General features: G+C 40.0%; 1 protein-coding gene across 7 annotated transcripts in view; it reads left to right on the top strand.

Moving 5' to 3' along the window:
- The window catches only part of LOC128741210 (A disintegrin and metalloproteinase with thrombospondin motifs 1), a 540,214-nt gene extending 529,935 nt beyond the window's left edge, over nt 1–10,279 (top strand). For 6 of the 7 annotated variants that reach the window (XM_053836850.1, XM_053836847.1, XM_053836851.1 and 3 more), the window contains one exon: nt 7,818–10,279. In XM_053836850.1, the coding sequence (XP_053692825.1) occupies nt 7,818–7,916 (99 nt within the window). In that variant the 3' untranslated portion in view covers nt 7,917–10,279. The remainder of the gene's footprint in view (nt 1–7,817) is intronic. The other variant, XR_008412203.1, reaches the window with a different exon arrangement.
- Nucleotides 10,280–22,069: the final 11,790 nt, after the last annotated feature.

The raw sequence follows: 22,069 nt of genomic DNA, 5'->3' as shown, positions 1-22,069 counted from the left end.
AGTCATCGAATTCACTTTTACAAAAAATAAATTAACAATCAGTAGGGTTTATAAGACAAGACACGACGTAACTTCTACCAACACAACCATTGGGTATTGGGAACTGACAAACCAACTTTTACACCGACGTGTTTCCAACGTGTAGATGATAATAATTTTGAGATTTTGTCAAATTTTCATTTCTTGCTAATGGCCTAATACGGTTGTTAGATATACACGTTCTCGGAAAATCCTCAAAAAATTACGAAATTCTACTTATACCGTTAGTACACTCCATGTTCTTAAAACCAGCAGCTCCCGCAGTTCGTCTGAATTTTATAATCTGAAATATTCAGTCTAATTTGTGGCAGTACGAAGTTTGCCGGGTCCTCTAGTTTACTATACAATGTTAATAATAGCACAATATATAAATAAAAGGTTTAATCTTCTATTTACCTTTTTTGTTAACTCGTTGCTTTTCCTAATGTGAGTAATCTGTCGAGCACTCCCGAGTAACTGTAAAATCAATAGTTTATCCTTTCGAAATATTTAAGGTGTTGTTCACGTTTCTCCATTTCTTTTTGGTATAACGTAATTCGAGAACAGACGCTTATTCTCAGATTCTGCTCCATAATCATAGTACGGTTGTTATCCAAGATGTAAAATGTTTATTTTCTGATTATAATAGGCCGTATGAATAAAAGAGTTAGAGCAAATGCTCCCATACGATTTAAACGGGAAAAGCAAAGTAAACTGTTTTATTCATACGGCCTAATATCTTTAATTAAGGACCTTCAAAATGGTCCTTGCTTCCAGTTTGCCGATTTGCCCAACTACAGTAGAGATATGTACAGCGCGGATAATTTGGACCGTACTAATGACAGCACCGTAGCTTCCTCATCTGCCACTGTGACCCAGCGTCAAATAAAGATCACCGGCGTCACTTTATTTTCCTCAGGTAAAGCCAAGGAGGGTATATGTCCTCCCGAAGTTAATCAAGATACTGCGCACCTTCAAAGTGAACCTTATTTGCAGTTGTCTGCTCTACACAACTTTAATTATGCCAGCGAATTTCACCCATCCACCACCGCGTCACAGCACCAAATAGTACATATTGGAAGTGCCAAATCGTCTTCGTCAGGTAAAGCCAAGAAGGGTATATGTCCTTCCGAAGCTATACGAGATACTGCGCGCCCTCATGTCGACCCACACTTACAGCCTGCCGATAATCGCAACATGCCTGACTACATCATCGTTGATGACAGCAGTGGTCCAAATACCAACGCAGCGGCAACCGAGAGGTCATCCGACGAAGGCGACCCGCTTGCTCCAGTCACCGTAGTTCAGCATCCAATTTTGGCTGGTCGTCAAACATCGGCAAGCCCACCAGCCACTAGCAGACAGTGGCGAATGACGAAATCACATCACTTCAATTGTTTGGACCAATGTATAGTGTTTACCGCAACGATCGGGATCCCTCTGGTAGTGGAAAAAAACGTGGCGGAGGTGTCCTCATCGCTGTGTCAAATAAGCTGTCCTCAAAACAAAAAACCGGCGTTAGCTTTGAACTCGAGCAATTGTGGGTGAACATTAATTATTGTGATACAAATATCTGTGTAGGTGTTGTTTACCTACCACCAGACTTCTCTTATGACGCTAGCGTAATCCAGAAACACATCGATTCTGCACTTCTCGTTACAAGCTCGTTAGACCACAACACAGTCCATCTACTATTTGATGACTACAATCAACCTGGCCTTGTTTGGAAAAGTACACCGATTGGTCACGCGATTCCCGATCCTGCTGAATCATCCTTCCCAAGATCGAGCATAACACTGCTTGACGGCATGTCCTTGCTGAACTTGCTTCAGCTCTCTACAGTCAGAAATTGTCGTGATCGAACACTGGATCTTGTTTTCGTAAACGCAGAAGCCTCGTCGTACTGTAATTGCTTTGAAGCATACGAACCACTTGTTGATATTGACCCGCAACATCCACCGCTATTAGTATCCCTGGCATGTCCTCACCAGGTAGATTTTGAGGAGTCACACGATGTGAGAGAATTCAACTTCTCCAAAACTGATTTCCCTGGACTTCAAGAATCCCTCTCAGCTATTGACTGGAACAATCTGCTAAACGGTGCAATCGATATTAACATGGCAGTGGATGTTTTTTCGAACACTTTAACACAGCATTTTAGATCATTTGTGCCTTCACCTCGTCCCCGGCCGAAATCTTCTTGGTCGAATAGTCATCTACGGGAACTGAAGCGACTGAGAGTAACAGCACTTCGCAATTACACTAATCGACGCGGTTCCCTAACAAAGCGGGAATTCGTTCTTGCCAGTAATAATTACAGAACTTACAATTGACTTCTCTACTCAAGATACACATTACGTACGCAATCGAATCTAACGCGAAACCCGAAACGCTTCTGGTGTTTTATAAATGAGAAGCGTAAACAAAATGGGCTTCCCTGCAGCATGTTTCTGGCAGACGAAACTTCAAGTACATCAAGTGCTACCTGCAACCTATTTGCTAAGCACTTCTCGAGTGTGTTCTCAACAGTGATACCTAATCTGACTCAAATCGAGCATGCCATCCGTGATGTACCAAGCGACGTGTTCAACATCGCAAATATCAGTTTTTCGGACGAAGACATTCTTAATGCACTGAAGAAGTTAAAGTCCTCAACATCAGTAGGACCAGACGGAATCCCCTCGATTGTGTTAAAAAAATGTGCAACTGCCTTATGTGTTCCACTAAAGTTAATCTTCAATCAATCGCTATCTCAGGCGATATTCCCATCGCGCTGGAAAAAATCTATCATGTTCCCCATCTTTAAAAAAAGCGATAAACAAAACGTGGCAAACTATCGTGGAATTACATCCCTCTGCGCAGGTTCCAAGCTGCTTGAAATCTTAGTTGGTGGCATCATATTACGGGAGGGAAAATCCTACATTTCGACGGATCAACATGGTTTCTTCCCAGGCAGATCGACAACAACAAACTTAGCACAGTTTACTTCCCATTGCATTAAGGGTATGGAAGGAGGAGCCCAAGTCGACACCGTGTATACTGATATTAAGGCGGCATTTGATCGCGTTGATCACTCTATCTTATTGGCAAAAATTGAACGCCTTGGGGTGTCGCCCAACATGGTAGAATGGTTCAAATCATACCTTGTTGGTCGAACTCTTTCTGTAAAAATAGGAAGTCATGTGTAACGTTCGTGTTGCACACAACGCACAGCAGCTTAAGCGCCACTCCGGTTTAGGAGGCTGCTGACGCTTTTGAAAGTCCGGCTATGAGACTCTGTAAAACGGGCGGGTTAAAAGTGGCTAAATCACACCGTTCATCTGACTTTTCCTAACAGGGGTTAAACCAAGAATTATTCATACAGACTGATTGATTGATATTTCCAAAATCTCTAAAAGAAATGAACTAAAAAGATCGAGACGATACGCGATGCTAAATCAGAGAAGATCTTACCATTCATTAATTCGAAAAAAACAAACAAAAGTTCGATATCTTTCAGGTGGTTTTCAAACTTACAGGCTGTTTATTGAACGCATCAGCCTACTGGTCCCGGGACAGGGTAAAGCTACTCAACTTAAGGCTAACAATGGCAAACAGTCTTATTTGCTAGCACTTGCGGTTTTTTGAGTTGGTTCTTCCACACAGTTCGACAGCACAGGCCGAACGGTCCTGATAACACAGGCAGCAGCGATCAATCAGCTGATCCAGGCAGTCAAGCTGATCCAGATGTAAACGAAGAGCGTATAGCGTTTGCCACCTTAGGGTGAGTGGCAGGCGCCGGTCCGTAGCACGTTCTGAGTGCGCTGAGTGGAGCAGTCAATCCTATGACTGATGACAGCGTGTTCGATGGGTTCGCTTAGCAGATTGGTCTTCTGCCCAAGCCGGAATAAACACCCCACGTTGAATGGGGAACCCTGTTCAACGTGTACATTCGTTATGCGTATGCTTGATAAGTTATTTTAGTTACCGTAGCACGCAGCTTACCTGCTAGTTGTAAGTTTTACGGGCACGAGTCACTTGTTTTGGTAACTCCTATCCTAGCAGTCGGTCTTAAGCACGGGTGGATTTTACTAGCAAAGTCCTTGACTTTGTCAACCACCTTGGAATGCACCTTTAGAAAATCGCGAACTTTGATTACGGAAGAAAAGTTAAGTTTGAAGATCTCCACTCAATTAGCAATGGAGTTGGTAGGATCCCTTATTTATAGCATTTTCGGCATAATAGCAATCGAAATGCTATTATATTTCGCGACAAAGATTAATTCTATCAACCTGTACGATTTATTTCTTGTACATCATTCGCGATTGTTTGAAGAACAATCTCGAGCGCACACCAGTGATTTAAATCACTCAGCCATTGGGCAAAGCGAGATGACCAATTTGAGTGACGCCCATAGTGAGTATGTATCGGCGCGAGCGACAGTAACTCTTCTAGTAACCGACAGGTGGCTATGTTCGTAAGTTGCGGTGAGCTTTTTACTACTAGTGTGCAATTATTGTGCGGTTACGTGCAATCTTCACAGGGATGAATTCATGGCTTACACATGAATCGCAATGTTTCACAAACTGCTCGGGCGTACCTCAAGGGAGTAACCTGGGGCCATTACTTTTTTCATTATTCTTCAACGACGTCTGCCAAGTTATACCTTCAGACCGATTTCTAATCTATGCCGACGACCTCAAGCTCTTCCTTATAGTACGTTCGACAGCAGATTGCATTGAACTACAGCAGCATTTGAATGATTTTCATGACTGGTTTTCCCGAAATCTTCTGGTCTTGAGTGTATCTAAGTGCTCTGTGATCTCTTTTTCACGTAGGAAAAACTTTATTCTTTGGAATTATACTCTTTCTGAAGAGCAACTCAACAGAGTAACAGTAATAAAAGATCTTGAAATGTCTTTTAGAAATCATTACATAGCGCTACAAGGTGTTATGAACCGAGCGGATATCAACACGCGGGGCACGATCTTCAACAAATCTAGTCAATTCGTCTGCTTTGCCGATGACATGGATATTATCGGCAGAACATCTGTGGCGGTGGCTGAATAGTACACCAGACTAAAGCGCGAAGCAGAAAAGATTGGGTTAAAGGTAAATACGTCTAAAACAAAGTACATGCTGGCCAGCGGAACCGAGGCCGAACGACACCGCTTGGGCAGTAGTATATTAATCGACGGCGATGAGTTTGAGGTAGTCGATGAATTTGTCTACCTTGGCTCACTGGTAACGGCGGACAATGATACCAGCCGTGAGATTCGGAGGCGTATTATCAGCGGAAGTCGTGCTTACTATGGGCTCCACAAGCAATTGCGGTCGAGCAGACTAAGTCCCCGTACAAAGTGCACCCTGTACAAGACGCTTATTAGACCGGTTGTTCTCTACGGGCATGAAACATGGACAATGCTCGAGGAGGACCTGCGAGTGCTCGGAGTTTTCGAACGACGAGTGCTAAGAACGATCTTCGGCGGCATACAGGAGAACGGAGTATGGAGGCGGAGGATGAACCATGAACTCGCACAGCTCTATGGCGAACCCAGTATCCAGAAGGTGGCTAAAGTTGGACGGATACGATTGGCAGGGCACGTTGCAAGAATGCCGGACAACTACCCTGCAAAGATGGTGTTCGCCTCAAATCCGGTAGGAACAAGACGACCAGGAGCGCAGCGAGCAAGATGGTTAGACCAGGTGGAGCGAGATCTGGCGGAGAGTACTCGGTGTCCGAGGAATTGGAGAGCGGTAGCCCTCAACCGAGTTACATGAAGAAATTTTGTTCAACAGGCTTTGTCTTAGGACGGCAAGCCACCTAAGTAAGTAAGTAAGAAATCATTACTCGCATATTATAGCACAGGCGAACAGAAATTTGGGATTTATCGTAAGAATTGCCAAAGATTTTAATGATCCATACTGCTTACGAGCATTGTATTTCTGCCTTGTTCGTTCTGTATTGGAATCCTCAGCTATTATATGGAGCCCATATGTGGCTATCTGGTCAGACAGAATCGAAGCAGTTCAATCAAGGTTCCTGCGCTATGCTCTAAGACGTTTGCCTTGGCAGAACCCAGTAGAGTTACCACCATACATTGATCGTTGCCGCTTGCTCGACATGAATACGCTGGCCAGAAGAAGGGACATTTCCAGAGCAGTTTTTGTTGGAAAGCTGCTACTAGGGGAAATCGATTTGCCTTTCATCCTATCTAATATCAATATTAATATTCCGCCTAGAAGCCTAAGAACATGGGACTTTCTAAGACTGCAATACCAGCGTACTCAATACGGCCAAAACGAACCCATAAGGGCGATGAGTGATATTTTTAATAAATGCTATGTTCACTTTGATTTTTGCATGTCCAGTGTTAGTTTTAAGACAAGACTACAAGGATTATTTTAATATGTATGACGCCTACTAGAAATTTGATTAGTTATTAAGAAGTGTATGATTTTTGTGTATTTGTATGTAAATAGTGTAAAAACGACTTTTATAGAATTTGTAAATACTGAAAATGATCAAAAGATGATGGGGTTTTTATGCCTCTTTGAGAATGGCGTATGTTAGATCTCAAAGGGGCTTTTCCCCATTCAATCCAAGTAAATTTCATGGAGGCCCTAGAGGCCAGATGGAAAATAACAAATAAACAAAATAAACAAATGACTACTAGCAAAGTATTAAGGTATTCTATTCGAGTAAATTCGTGTTACTCTGGTCCATTTATGCAATTCAAAATCGCCGTTATTCCATTTACCTTTTATTTTTTAATAGGGAAATGCAAATTATGATAAAAATTTCGGTTTGAAAAGTACACTTTTTCTAAAACTTGTGTTATTCTACTTCTAAAATTTTAATAAATAATAATTAGCGCCCCTCCCCTCTTCTTCTGCTCAGCGGTACGTACTAAATTAACATCCCCAGTAATATATGGTAACAAATTACATACTATGAACATAGTAGATCACAAGTTTTAATAAAAACGGCCTAAAACTACTTAAGTGCACCGTCAATTTCTCATCAACTTTAAAACCTTGTAATTTTAGCTAGAATCATTATTTTGATAAAAAGATAAGTCTACATAATGTATTTTAGATACTATCATAGAACCTCATACCAAAAAATATAAGGATTGGTTCAAAATTTTGAGAAAATCAGTTTTTGGTTGTTTTCCAACAATAGTGTCGACAATAGTGACTTGTGGGGTTTCTCAAACAAACGATACTAATTATTTAGCATAGTTGGAAGAAATACGCGCTCTGTGAAAATTTGGCATTTCATCTAAGTTACCATCATTAACTCATGTTTGGTTACCATTCCACAGCGACCATGACAACGACGCTGCTTGATATTAAAAGTGGTGTAAGTTACTTTGCCCGATATTAATCGTAGCATTGTGTATACGATGAATGGCGGGAAAAGTGAAATATCCATTTTTGACTATTTTCCAGTTTTTCGCGTGAATTTTCTTTTTTTTTTCAAACCAACTTAACACAGATTTAAACACAACCACCAAAAACAGACTCATGCAATTCCGTCAAACCATTCTTAAGTTTATCCGTTACATACAAACATCAACTCTGGTTTTAGTTTTCAGAAGGTCGCATAATGCATGCAAAAGGGTTGATTATGCGACCTTTTGAAATCTAAAGCCAGAACTGTTGTATGTTGTCTTGTAGAACCCCCTGAAGACCGTTTTAGTTTCTTTACCGATCTGACTGTCCAGCCGAAAAAGATAAACTCTTTGAATCCTTCACCAGTCGATAGCTTCATCTAGATAATTTTCTACAATTTCACCTTTGTCTCTTCTGTCTAGCTGGAGGCACCATACCAGAAGGTGCGAGCGCGCTGTGGTGGCTATTGCGGAACCTGTTCGGTGTCCCAAAGTAGTGGACTGTTCCTAGAGTTGATATAAGCCTGGCAGCTGGTATATCTCTATCCTATTTGCTTTGCTTCGACAAGAGCTAACATCGCTGCGGGCCCACCGGTTATGGGCTCCGCTGACAGCTGCTGCCGAGTCCATCGAGTGTTGGAAACAAAACCACATGGAGGCCGGCCACGCCAGCTATTTGGTATAAGCAATCACTCACGTCCGATACCGCGTGCCAGTCAAGTGTGTATGTCATCCACATTGAAGTACATCATTTACCAAGTATTCGACCAAGTAACTGTATTTGCTTAGATGGAAAACCTACGAGATCTACGATCAGAGCTGCCACTGACAAAATGAAACCCGTACTATTATCGAGTGCCAACACACCCACACATTATTACTTTAAGCAAGAGAGAGTATTTATTTGAATATGCCTTAAACACAGCAACTTAAACTGTGCTTTGTATGTAAGAAAAATCTTTTTTAAAATTTGAAAAAGATGTTCAGTAATGATAAAGGTAAAAGCGAATCTATAGTCGTTCAGAAAACGGTCCCGCGAGAGTCAATTTAGCACTAGAAGCGAAGGCAGTGCTGCCAGCTGGAGGGCAAATAAAGACTGACGGAAGGTTGGAGTTTATTTTAACGAGTAATTTACTGCTGTTGCGGCGGCGCCGACAGCGCAGATTGACACTCGCGGAGCATCCGGACCAATCACCTCCTGTCCCAGTTCCTGTTCGGTTTTATCGGGCAAATTGTGACAGTGCGGAACGCTTTGGATATTATTAAATTTATAAGAGCCTATATATGATAAACAACTTGACACTAGTTTTGTGTGCGTGCTTCCATGTTAGTAGTGAATCGACCGCTTGCAAAAAAAAACAAACAAACAAATCATTCAGATTTCGTTTTACATGTAAAACTTAAACAAATGTGTCATAACGTGCCTCAAAACTAAAAGTGCTTTCAACAGGAAACAATCGGAATGTTTAGGAGTTCACCAAAGTACAAAAAGTTTTGGAATCTCAATGCAAGTCTTCTGGAAGACTTTACCTGCGATCAAAAATACTCAAACTATAGCTTAAAATCGAATACAAGCATAATTCGCTGCCTACCACTAATGTTATCTCAAACTAAGTATTATTCAGAAGCTCCTTTAATGCCGTATCATTTTTATAAAAAAAATAATTACTAGAATAGTAAAAAAAATATATTAACAGTGTTCAAACGAATTGAAAGCATTGAATGAGCCACTTTGTGCGAACAAACAGGGCCCACAGTTCATACCTAAATATCTAGAGGAGGAGCAGAGTTTTAGTGTTCTAACAAAGTTTTTTGTCCGGGGAAAAAGCACAATTTGTTTAGAGAATATCGAGAGAAAGAAAAAAAAGCTAGGTTTAGTGAAAACAAACAAGTCGACAATCTGCCGCCGCGTCAACAACAATTTGAAAACTAAACCAACGGAAGATATCTACAAGGAAGCATCAAACTGCCATACCTAGCTTGTAGTATCCGTAAAGTATCGCTACTTTTCGCGTTTAAACTAGATGTTTTTTTTTTGTTATCTGTACCCTCAAGTTATGCCACCGTACTAAAAACGTACAGAAACTTACTAAAACCTAAACCACTAGCGTGTAAGTTGATTCGGTAAAAAAGTATTAAGCACTGGTCTGCGTTTTTTTTTTTTGTATTTCACTTTGTTTTCGGACACACCAACCACACTTCTATAAGTTTTAGAAGAAAAAAACTCGACCATTCTTTGTAAATATCACCGTGATTTAACACCTATGGCATTAAAGATAAGATTCCCCCCTCCTTTTCGATCTATCCGTTCTATCACAAGTCACGCTACGAAACACAAAATTTTGCATATTAAATTGATGGTATTTTTTGCACACCCGCGCATTGTTTTAGAGAAATATTTATTTATTGAAAATTTACAAACTAGGTAATTTTAGTTGATAGTTAGTCTCTAGCACAGTTAGGCGGTGCTTTTGTGTAATTTTTTGCCATATATTATATTAAAGAATGCTACACCACTGTCATTACATGCATACATCGTGAAATCGTAAATAGGAACATAATTGCAAATTCATTCACTGTACTTTTCCTGTCGCCTCAAAACGACGACACCGAAAAAAAATAAAAAACATTGAAAATCGATCAGAAAATCGCTGAGTTTCTAACGCTCAAAATGTGTCATTTTTTCGTGACACTTGCATTTTTAGATTTTTTTAAATGACTCTTCCAGTAAAACGTAGGGCTACGTCAAAACAAAAAACAAGCAAAAACAGTTGATTATAACAGTTGAAGAGAAAGTATAACCCACACCACCCTCCTCGTACTATAGTGTTAAATGTTATGAAATTTTGAGCAATAAAATTGTTCGCAAAAAAGGATTTTGTCAATAATAAGCAAAGTGTTTGCGTGCGTTTTGGTTCAGTGTACCGTATCCGAATGCCGAGGTTTGCGCCTATCGTGCGGCTACCTGCACAACATGACCAACAAGTTCAAAGCGCATTCAAGCAAAGAATAACTAATGATATCGACGGAGCTGTGAACCAACAACTAAAGTCTGTTAATTTTAGAAAGTGGACACTAATGTTTACTAGGAAACTGATTATTTTCGAACAAATTCACAAGTTTTGGTTGTATATATGAAAATGACTGTACGTCATGATAGAATCAAGTGAATCACAAGATTTACTGCTTATTTCTGAAGAATGCTCAAACTGTTCTGATGATGCTCTTCATTAGGTTTTACACAACGTTCACTGAAACTTTCCGCCTTGCTGCAGGCCACATTTTCTTAACACGTCTCTACCAGCCTTCTTGAGATGCCTTTTGACCGTAGCCCAGTATCTTTCGATGGGTCGCAGTTCTGGGCAGTTTGGCGGGTTTTGACATTTTCAACAGAATCAACTGTTGCTGTTGATCGTGCCAATTGTGAAATATGAAGAACTTTTCAATCCACACGGGCCGATTGCTTGCCATACCAAGACCTTCTTTGTAAACTTTTCTGTTCTGATGTATCGTACGTCGTCAGGAACATTTTTTCGTTTAAAAATTGTGGACCCGGAAATGTACTTGTGTCCAATTTGACGTAAGTTTTGTCGTCCATCAAAACGCATCAATCGGACTTTTCCAGGAGAAGGCAATTTTCTTCGAGGCAATTTGCTGTGCAGAAGTCCTTTTAGGTGCTCGCTGTTTCTTGCAGGTTCTATATTGTACACTTCCTACATGCTCAATTATGCTCAATTTTTTTGGCAATATCATGAACAGAATGAATAACATTCGGCGTTAAGAGATGAACTGCTTTAAGCTCCTTATATCGCTCCACTTCCTGCGTCGGGTTTTCGATAAATCCTCTACAGTTAGTTTCTGATTACTTATTAACGATTTTGAACACCGTAGACATTGAACACTTCGCGATTTTCGTTAATTCACGCAACAACAGCTTCTCGGAGCACCATTTATGTGGAATTAATCTGTGCCAGTCAGACCCACGCTCTTGAAATTTGAACTTATTTTGACATTTATCAGTTGTGTTACAAAAATGAGCATTTTACATACACACTAAAATAGTTTTCATAATTTTTTGGTAAGAATTATCCCTGAATCATTCTAATCTACTCTGATCTAATCTGACACTATCACAGCCAATTCTTGAAAGCATCCTGAAAAATGAGGATTACTTCAATCTTTTCTTGTCAACGGCCAGGCCAACTGCGCACTTACAGTGTGACACATATGAGCCGTTCCGAATTATAGTGGTCCATTGACCATTTTTGTCAAAAGTGAGATTTTTGCTTAAATCGCATCTTTTTGCATAGATGTACTATACCTATAAACAATAAAAATTTCAAAATGGTAGGTCTCCAGCTGCTTTTTTTCATGTTGCATTTTTGGCCCGGAACAGAATGACCATTCTGTTCCGCATTATAGCGGTCTATGTGCATGGAACTTATTTGTGACAGAGATTGATATAAAGCTTCCATAATTTGGGCGTTAGGTGAAAGATAATAAGCGTAAGTCGACTATTTTTTTTTTAAATTCAAATCCAAAATACTGAAAATTACCAAAAATAACCAACAACAATGTAAATATCGACTGTATTGGTAGTGGTTGAAAGGGATTGAGAAGCGAAAGTCTAATAACTCACATTGTCACACCATCTCCGATTTCAATTAAATTTAATTACTCCTTTCGTCCTCACATTAAATTTTTTAAAGTTTTATCCGAAGTAATCAATCCCCACCGCTGTGATGCTTGTCCATTTTCCTAATAATTTGATTAAGTCAGGCATATAATTAATTTTTATACATACCGTCATCCGGGGCGAGATTGTGCCAAAAAAGTATATATTTTTGTTCTTTAGCTCAGTATACACACAATTTAGGAACTAAGTTGATTTCGAAGCTGTCAATATATACTAAAATGTTCAATTAACAACTACCGTAGAGATGGTCTAGTTACAATGAAACCTAATTTTACTGGAAGTGCATCAACTTTGGCACAATCTCACCCCTTCTAGGGGGTGACATTGTGCCAAAAACATAAAGTTAGGCTAAAAACCTAAACAGTGAACATTAGCATGTTTATAAACAATACACATGAAGATCAGTGTAAAGTAGTTCACATGGGGTCGTCCATGAACTAAGTGGACTATTAGGGGCAGGGGGCCGGCCAAAAACAACGCATCATACAAAAAATATGAACGAAAATAACCCGGAGTGGTCTGAAATAACTAAAAATGAGTTCGTAGTCAATGGAGAGCCTTTATATAGCCAGTAGCGTTTCTAGGGTTAACAAGGGGGAGATATATGAAGGGGTGTATCCTAAGGAAGCATACCTATTTGATTATTTAACAAAAGTAACCATTACTTCGTTCAAGAACCCGCGGCCGCAGAACTTGTGGGCTATCCTACCCCCCTTCCCCCTTCTTAAAACTTGCAGTTTATACACGGTATAATATATTCGTCTTATATTAGAGTGTTTATTTAAAGTATCTGAAATTTCCAGAGAAAAAGTAAAAATTAGTTTAAATTATTCAGCAGACATATGATGCAGTTTGCTCCAAAATGGATGATGCCATCTAATCTGTCAAAATATTGTGCTCAATAGTAAAGAATGTGAGTGTGCTGGTGTATACTGACGTATTTTTGTTGTGTATGTGAAATCCACAAATTGGATCGATCATTATGGCTTGGCACAATCTCACCCCCGTGAAGCTCGAAAAGTACGAAGTTTTGAAAAATATCATTTTCGTAATCAAAACTTATCCAACGCATAATAACCTTTCAATACATTGTAAATAATTAGTTTATATACCTTCAAAATAGCAAGTTGATGTGATTTCTTGTTTGGATTGGTTTATGCGGGACATTTTTTACAAGCGTTATTTCCGAGTATTTCTGATCGCGAACTTTGAAACCCTGTTTAGGCTAAATAGTTTGCTAATATTATCTGTGTTCCATTCTAAGTTATGAATAAATATGTTATGTTCATCATCATTTTGAATTTAAGTCACCAGTTTCTACAAATATAATAAATTTTCACAAATAAACATTTTTCGTTTTTGGCACAATCTCACCCCCGTGGCCCAATGTCACCCCGGATGGCGGTACCTATTATATTTGGGTCATTCCACACCAACCCAAGGAGCAAAACGGCAGCAGTTAAAAGAGCAGGTGTGGAATAAGAGTTGCGTGGTAGCATCCGGTGCTGAATAAGCGAATTTGCTGAAGTACGTGTTGTTCGAAAACAGACACTGAGGAAGCCTGCAAGTCGTAGGCGAAATACGTATCTGTCATTGAATAAAATACACATAGTAGAATTAAACTGGATAAGTTTTCTTATTTTTTATTTTTAGGTTTCGTATTCTACTAAGACGCTCCAAAAACTTCAATCTACATGTTGTTATTTAAGTGTGGAACGAGAGTCGAATAGGTATTATGCAAACGTATCAGCAGCACAGCTAAGAGCAGGTGTGGAATACCGGTCGCTTAAAAGCTACCGTATCAGCTAAGAGCAATTGTGGAGAAAAAGTAGAATAAGAGTGGAATAAGCATTGTGCAAACGTTTCAGCAGTATTACAGAAAGCACGTGTGGAACAGTAGTGGAATAAGGATGGAATAAACGTGGCGCAAACGTATCATCAGCATTGCTGACAGCACGTGCAGAATAAAAGTGGAATAAATGTTGCGCAAACGAATCAGCAGCATTGCTGAGAGCAACTGTGGAATAGTAATGGAATAAGGGTCGAATGAAAGTTGCGCAAACGTATCTGCTGCATTGTTGAGAGCAAGTGTGAAATATGTGTCGATTAATCGTCGTACAAACGTATCAGTAGCACCATCAAGAGCAGGTGTGGAATAAATAGTGCTTGATGGCAGCCAATAACACCAATAACTTGAATGACACTTTATACTTTACACTTTATAATTTATATAGATAAATTTATATTAGGTACACTTTATTTCTTTTTTTTACAGATTAAGAATAGAAAAAAATTGCATTACCACTTTTAGCAGAGACAAGTCTTTGCTGGTCGTGGCAATCCTTTTATTTGTTGTTGTCTGGACGGTATGTATCTTCTCCCTCGGCGTGTCGTTATCCCTCGTCCAAGGCAACCAGCTCTGCTTGACGCTTTGCGAGTTACTCACAATAGATTTGCTCAGCGAGATGAATTGCGTCGGGCTAAAGCCGCCAGAATTGTTATGGTCGGGTGGCATAGTGGCGAACCACCACTGCTGGTAGCGCCGTACCGTAATCGCGTGACCAGCTCCCGCTGCCGGTGCGCAAAAACCCCACTTCTGCTCGTGCCATCAACTGCTGCTTTTTGTTTTTTAGATGTAAAAAACCAAATCCGATCCGATGACAAATATACGTAGCGTTTAGCTCAGGAAGCAGTACTATCTGCGTAAACTAATGACGGGGTGACAATTCAAAGTACAAAGTACTATTCCTCTGCGGTACTGGCACGAACCACTTCTGCTGTTAACTAATCACTGCTGCTGCTAACTAATAACATCATTGCTAACTAACTAAACAATCGCACACAATGTTCGCAGCTAGCCGAAAGTTCTGGATTTCCAGTTTCAGGTGAATTTCACTCAGTAGCACCGCTCACCGTCGTCAATATTCAAGAGAAAAAATACCTTTGCATTGTGAGTGTATTAAATGTTTAACATCTGCAGAATAAATACCTCTAAAGCAATCTTGTACAACAGATGCCAAACATGATTTAAGAAACTACTCTTCAGCGCTTAAATGTATTTTAGCCCATTTTTGTTCCACGCTTGACATGGTAAATCCACATCGGCTAAAAACTCGGCGCCTGTCATCTCTCAGATTATCTCAGATGTGTTCGTCGATGGCTTCCGATCGTCAGGATGTAAGTTCGAATCCGGATGAATGAAAAAAGTATAATGGCAGGCTTGATAAATTTTGAGTCAACCAACGATTTCCTACTAAGTCTCTCATTAAATTATAAAAATACGAATACAAAAGTGAACATGAAAATAACGAAACCCACAAAATAAAATAACAGTAGCTACTTCCTGCATATTTTATTCATTTTGCTTATCTAAATATTAAACTGCTGTGGAATAAACGTAGCTTCAGTGTCATTAGCAGCAGTTTAATAAACATCTCTATGCGTACTGAATAAACGTTTTACTATACGTTGATTAACAGTCATACAAACGCATCTTCCACGTCCATATTCAGCACTGTGCTGTTTAAATTCTCCAAAACCAACTGTATAAGCATTGAACAGAGGTGTTTAGATATACTTTAAAAGCAGCTATACAGCATGTGCTGAATAAAAGCTGTCGGTGAAACGTTTAATAAGCAAAAATTGTTCCTTGGGAAGTGTCCGAGATCCGTGTAATCGACCTTCTCGGCAGGGATGGTTCGATCACTTTGACTCAATTTTGATTCATTTGACAGTACCGTCTAAATGGGGTCAAATATGACAAAGTTATATATGAGACATTTGTAGAACAGGTTATTATCTATAATTTGGCTGAATAAAGTTTTGCTGTATCTTTTGTAGTTACGGCGCTACAATGCTAGTATCTTATTAGTGACTAAATGAACGTTCATTTAGTCACTGATGAGTTACTAGCATTGTAGCACCGTAATTACAAATGATACAGCAAAACTTCGTTCAGAAAACTTGTAGATTAGAACTAGTTCTACAAATGTCCCATACATAACATTGTCATATCTGGCTCTGCTGAGACGGTACTGTCAAATGAATCAAAATTGAGTCAAAGTGATTGAACCATCCCTGCTTCTCGGATTTTTACTAAATTTGGTCAGAATCAGAATGTTCGTTCTGGTTCAAAAAGCAAAAATCCCAAGTTTGGTGCCGATTGGACTTTCGCTCCTTCTAAGGGAGCCCCCCTTTTATCCGCAAAAGCCTTGTTTTCGTCAAATCCGCTTATTTTCTTTTGCTTATACCTCCGGAAATATTAAGTCTAGAAAGATACTATTTTCACATTTCTGAAGAAAATTGCCCAAGGAATTCGAAGAAAATGGCATTTTTTAGCACCAGTGTTGCCAAATATTTCTAAATGGTCAATAGACCGCTATAATTCGGAACGGCTCATATATATCCGTACAAAAATCATTTTATGCTTGCAGCGGCATATACAAGTAATACAATGAAACTAAAACCATGTGTGTGTGGCATCATGACTTCAAGTCTTACTTGACGTAGTTTCATTTTCGTATTGTGTCTCGTTCGGTGTGCACGTACCAGAGTTTGAGTTCCGGTTGTTGATAATAAACAAATTGTTAAACGGTGCTACATGCGGCCCTATTCCTCATGACCTCAAACATCACGGCATAAAAAGAGGATTTGTATACTATACACTGAAAAGATTTGTCGAGACAGGATCTGTCGAAAACCGTAACAATTTCAAAAGGAAAACTCTTCGTCGAATTTTGAAAATGGATCTGGATATGAAAGCATTCAAAAAACGGAAAATCCATGGATTAACGGAAGCAACAAAACAAAAACGGCAGGAGAGATGCAAACACCGCATCATGCTCAAAATGATCGGTTGTGGTTGGTTTCGATCATGGACGTTCCAAAAAATTCATCAAAGGTCATGGTATGGGGAGGCATTTCAAAGAAAGGGAAACTTCCTCTATTATTTATTGACAAGGGTGTGAAAGTTAATGCAAAATACTATCTAGAAATGGTCTTAGAACAAAATTTGATACCTTACGTAAAATTCGAAGTTCAACCTTTATTAACAAAAATATATGATTTTTTTTTTGTTCGAAAACATATGTGTTACACTGTAGAGATGGTTGGGTTCTAGGTTTTCATGTCTAAAGCCCGAAAAAACCCGGGTCGGGTCCGGTTTTGGCCGGGAAAAAATATTCGGGTTCGGGTCGGGTGCCCTTCTGGCATACAAAAAAAAATAACTTGAACGTTAAAAATAATGCGAAAAGAAAACTGATAAGATTTAGATCGAGATGTGAGTTGAGTTTTTTGAAAATTAAAATAAAATTCGAGTTCAGGGCGGGGTCGGATTCGGTCGGGTTCGGATTTGACAGAAAAAAAATATTTCGGGTTCAGGTTTGCCTGAAAATAAAATTTCGGGTTCGGGTCAGGTCGGGTTCGGGTTTGACGGAAAAAAGTTTTGGGGCCCGGGTCGGGTTTGGAAAATATGGAACCCGACCATCTCTATGCGCAGCATGTACCGCAGAAAGAATACCAAGGAATCAAGTGGAACCACCATGAAATAATACCTAATTCCATTAAATTTCTTGAAATCAAGGGGAAGGAAGAAAGCGTGGACCACCCGTACCAAGCGCTTCCCTTATAGATAATGATTTATTTACAGTTAATTGGAGTATCTTTGCTATTAAAGGTTAGGTGATACTCCGGACCCTCGGGGATGAACTAATGGCATTTAGACCAGAAGCCAGGGTGCAATTGGCCAATTATAACGTAAAGCAAAGCAAATCCTAGGTGCTACATTCCGTTATCGAAACTTGACGTTCTGTTTTTATACGACAGGCTTCGCAGCCAGCTGATAGAGTGCAGGACGATTGCAGGGCCAGTTGCTACGATCCTATTGACTCTAACAGCCTCTCCCAGGCGAGACTCGAACATACGACGACTGGCTTATTAGGCCAGCGTCTTACCTCGAAGCCACCTGGGAGGCCAATTATAACGTATGCATTAAAAAAATGGACTTTTTTCGGATAGTGATGAAAAAAAGCTAAGACAGGTAATTGAGTTTGATAAATTTCCCATGGAAGGTAATTATATTAGCTTACTTGCCCAAAAATTGTACGCCCTTGCAGCGGCCTTCCGGCAGTTAACCGGAACATTCGCCATGGTGGACGAAAACATGCGTGTAGGCATGTTTTTGAGTTCTTTCTTCGTTTTATTTATTTTAATTCCTCCACAGTTTTCGCGACAAAATTGTTGGAGTAGATCTTACGCTCGACAGGACACAGAAACTCGCAATAGGACGCAGTTGGGGGACGTTGGGCGGACCCGCCGACTTAGGTACCAGCCGCTCCATCTCCTCCAACGATCGCTTCAAGTAGTGGGCCGACGCCAGATCCGTCCAGAACACCGCGTCTTCGTCCTTATGGTATTTCTTGATGATCGACACTACTTCCGGCAGGCAGGCACTTCGTACTATAATTTTTCCCGTTCAAGTCCACTCCGGAGCGAAAGAAGAGCGGCTTTGACATCCCCTTCTCGCTGATTGTCAACCACAGCAGCGCCTTTTTGGGGAACTTGGGGTGTGTGAACTGAACTTCACCTCGGAGCTCACTTTCTTCATGGGGGAAGTAAAATACAAAGTGCCCTGCCAGTCGATGTCATCCAGGGTCTTCCATCACCACCGCCACGTCGCGATTCGCCGGGAAAATCGTCTTGACCATCTTATTCAGCCGTTGCCATTGCGTCATTGCCTGCAGTTCCGAGACCAGTGGACGGGACTACCGCTTCCTGACATGTATGTCCATGTTCGTCAGGAACTTTTTCACTGTTTGGCCGGTTGCACCGATTTCCTAGCTAAGTGCACGCAGCGAGGTAGCCACATTTCCCTCAGTCTTCCTCTTCAGCATCCTTTGAAGTTTCTTGTCGCTCAGGATCATCGGCCGTCCGGAACCGGGCTTTCTTTCGATGCTACGATTGTTGTCCAATAGTGCCAAGATGTTGTAGATGCCGGAACGGGCGTATCCGGCGTCCACGAAATGCCGCACGATGGTCGTTTTCGACGCGGCGGGGCCCCGCGGGGTACCGTTCTTTGAACGCGCACGCTTCTGAACGGATTAGCTTCACTGTTTTCGCGGTTCACGGTTCACGGTTAGAGTTCGACTGACTAATATAATATAACTAATATAATATAATTACCTTCCACGGAAAATTTAATTTATCAAACTCAATTATCACCATCCAAAAAAAAGTCGTACGATTTCCCAAAATAAGACATTTTTAGCTGCAACCATCCGGCATTACGGCGAGGCGTGAGGTGGCGTAACAAGTAGGTACAGAAATGTTTTTTAGGTCAGGGGTGGCCGCTGAATGTTGGATGGTGCTTTCGGCGTCTCAATAACAGCGGTTGGATCGTGAGTCGACATCGTTGGTTTCCAAAATCGACCTTAATACCTGTAACTTCAGATTTACGTAAAAGAATTCTACGGGGCCAAGTGTCACTTGTAAATGCGGAAGATTTGATTTCGGGCGGCAATCCGATTTTGTACGACACAAATGTGAGCGATCCTATATCTCTTCCACGAGGAACGAGTTTGACTATCCATAGATTGGTGATTTTCAGCCTGAACACCGCCAATGCGGAAGCCTTGATATCAAGAAGTTCAGGTAAGTTGACTGGATAGGTATAGCGTGTAGCCAGAATTTATTGGAGTCCCTGAAACAACCAGGTTTGTATCCCCGGCACTTGTACCGACATACCGTCTTTACTGGACGACGAAAAGAAACATCGTCGATTAAAATTATTAATATTAAGGTGTTAATTACCTAAATCGGCAAATATTTTCTTCCTGTAGAGCAGACAATATCATCCCATTTCTGAACACAATTCATCTATATATATAAAAATGAAATGCTGTTCGTGTGTCCGGTATAGACTCGCAAACCGCTCGACGGATTTTGATGAAACTTGGCATATACGTTGCGTATGATGTGAGGAATGTTGTTACTAACAACTTGTTAGCATGGTTTTGTTCAATTTCTGTATGTGGAAGTTTTCAAAATTTCGAAAATACTGCATATGGAACAAACTTCATTTCAATCGCATACATTCACTACTGTCGAAAAAGCAAAAACATCAAAGCAATCTCATGTCAGCACCAATTAATTTGTTGAATTTTACAAACCTAAAATCAAAGCTTTTGCAGCATTGTCTGTATTTTACAAAACTTAACATAACATTTCAAAAGTATGCCACCAAAAAGGACTAATCTTGGTAGATAAACGAGGGAAACAGAACGTAGAGGATTAAGAGAAGAGCTGAAAGTGTTGAGCAGCGAGCGGAGAGAAACGAAGGAAACGGTATAGACTCGCAAACCGCCCGATGGATTTTGATGAAACTTGGCATACGCATTACATCTGATGTGAGGAATGTTGTTAGCAAGATTTGAGACCCCTCCCCCTCTAGAAGGGGGGGCTCCCATACAAATGAAACATAAATTTCTGCATAACTCGGGAACTAATCAAGCAAATGGCATCAAATTTGGCATGTGAAGGTTTTTGGAGGCAGAAACTTTGTCTATGGTAGATTGAGACCCCTCTGTCTTTTAAGAGGGGTGGCTCACATACAAATGAAACACAAATTTCTGCATAACTCGACTGTTAAACAAGCAAATGGCACCAAATTTGACATGTGGGACTTTCTAGAGACAGGATTTTTTTTTCTGTGGTGATTTGAGACCCCTCCCCTTTTAGAAGGGGGGGCTCCCATACAAATAAAACAAAAATTTCTGCATAAACCGACTGTTAATTAAGCAAATGGCACCAAATTTGACATGTGGGGCTTTCTAGAGACAGGATTTTTTCTATGGTGGATTGAGACCCCTCCCCTTTTAGAAGGGGGGGGGGGCTCCCATACAAATGAAACAAATTTTTTTTGCATAATTCAAAAAGTAATCGAGTTCGAGAAATTTTAGATTCTTCCATAAAACATTAGTCAATAACAATACCACCAAAAACTAGATGATTCCGCCCATACGAAAAGATAGAATAAATTTGAAACAAAATTGTGAGAAAAGGTAATAATTATTTTAAAAACCAAATTGAAGAAAAAATACATTGTTGAAATGTAAATATAAAGAAAAAAATGTTAAAATTACTCTAAGTCCTCTAAGTGGTTTCTGACCAGTTTTCAACTGTTTTCAAACGAACTTCACTGATATTTATTGCGTTTTTGATAGCCTCGCTATTTTAAGGGTTAGTAAAAAAACTAAAATTGCTACGTGGCTTCACTTTCGTAGCACTTTCGTGCAACGTAAGAACTATTGAACTAATAAAATTTTATTTTGTAAGAACAATAAGTGATAGTGTCCAGTATTTACTTTACATTATTAGTTGCTACGTGGTCTCAGAAATTTGCGGTATGATTTAGGAATATCTTGGTTTGTCAAAAAAAAGCTGTTGGTTGCAAGATTACAATTACCTTCAGCATTATGCATCTACCCCCTTTTTAGAATGGCGCAGAAACACGCGCCGGGTCCTCTAGTTTTAATAATAAATAAATGTGATATTTTTCTTCTAACTTGCTAACCTCATAAAAGATCGTTCAACATAAAACATCTAGAAAGGATTTAAATCAAGCGTACCTATTTCCAAAAGTTTTGAATTTTTTCAACAGAATTTTGTTATGCATTTCAAGTCGGAATTGCTTCCTAGTGAGCGAAATAAACACGCAATACGCACGCTCGCGAGAGTATTGAGTAGCAATACAGAGAAACGGATTGCTCTAACAGCTTGACCAGAAATGCCAGCTATATGGAGTGAGCTGCATTTCGTGTTATTTGTCCATGAATTTATGGGTAATAGGTTAACTCATTAGACTTTTAATTCCTTTTGCATAAACTTATCAAATTAACCAACCTGCATTCAATTACAAAATACTTTGACAATCATGGACTGACGTTAAAACCACTGTTTTCGCTCGCTGTCCAAAGAGCAACTA

This window comes from Sabethes cyaneus, chromosome 3 (genome assembly GCF_943734655.1).
Source record: "Sabethes cyaneus chromosome 3, idSabCyanKW18_F2, whole genome shotgun sequence".
Taxonomy (NCBI): domain Eukaryota; kingdom Metazoa; phylum Arthropoda; class Insecta; order Diptera; family Culicidae; genus Sabethes; species Sabethes cyaneus.
This window is presented reverse-complemented; position numbering and strand designations above follow the sequence as displayed.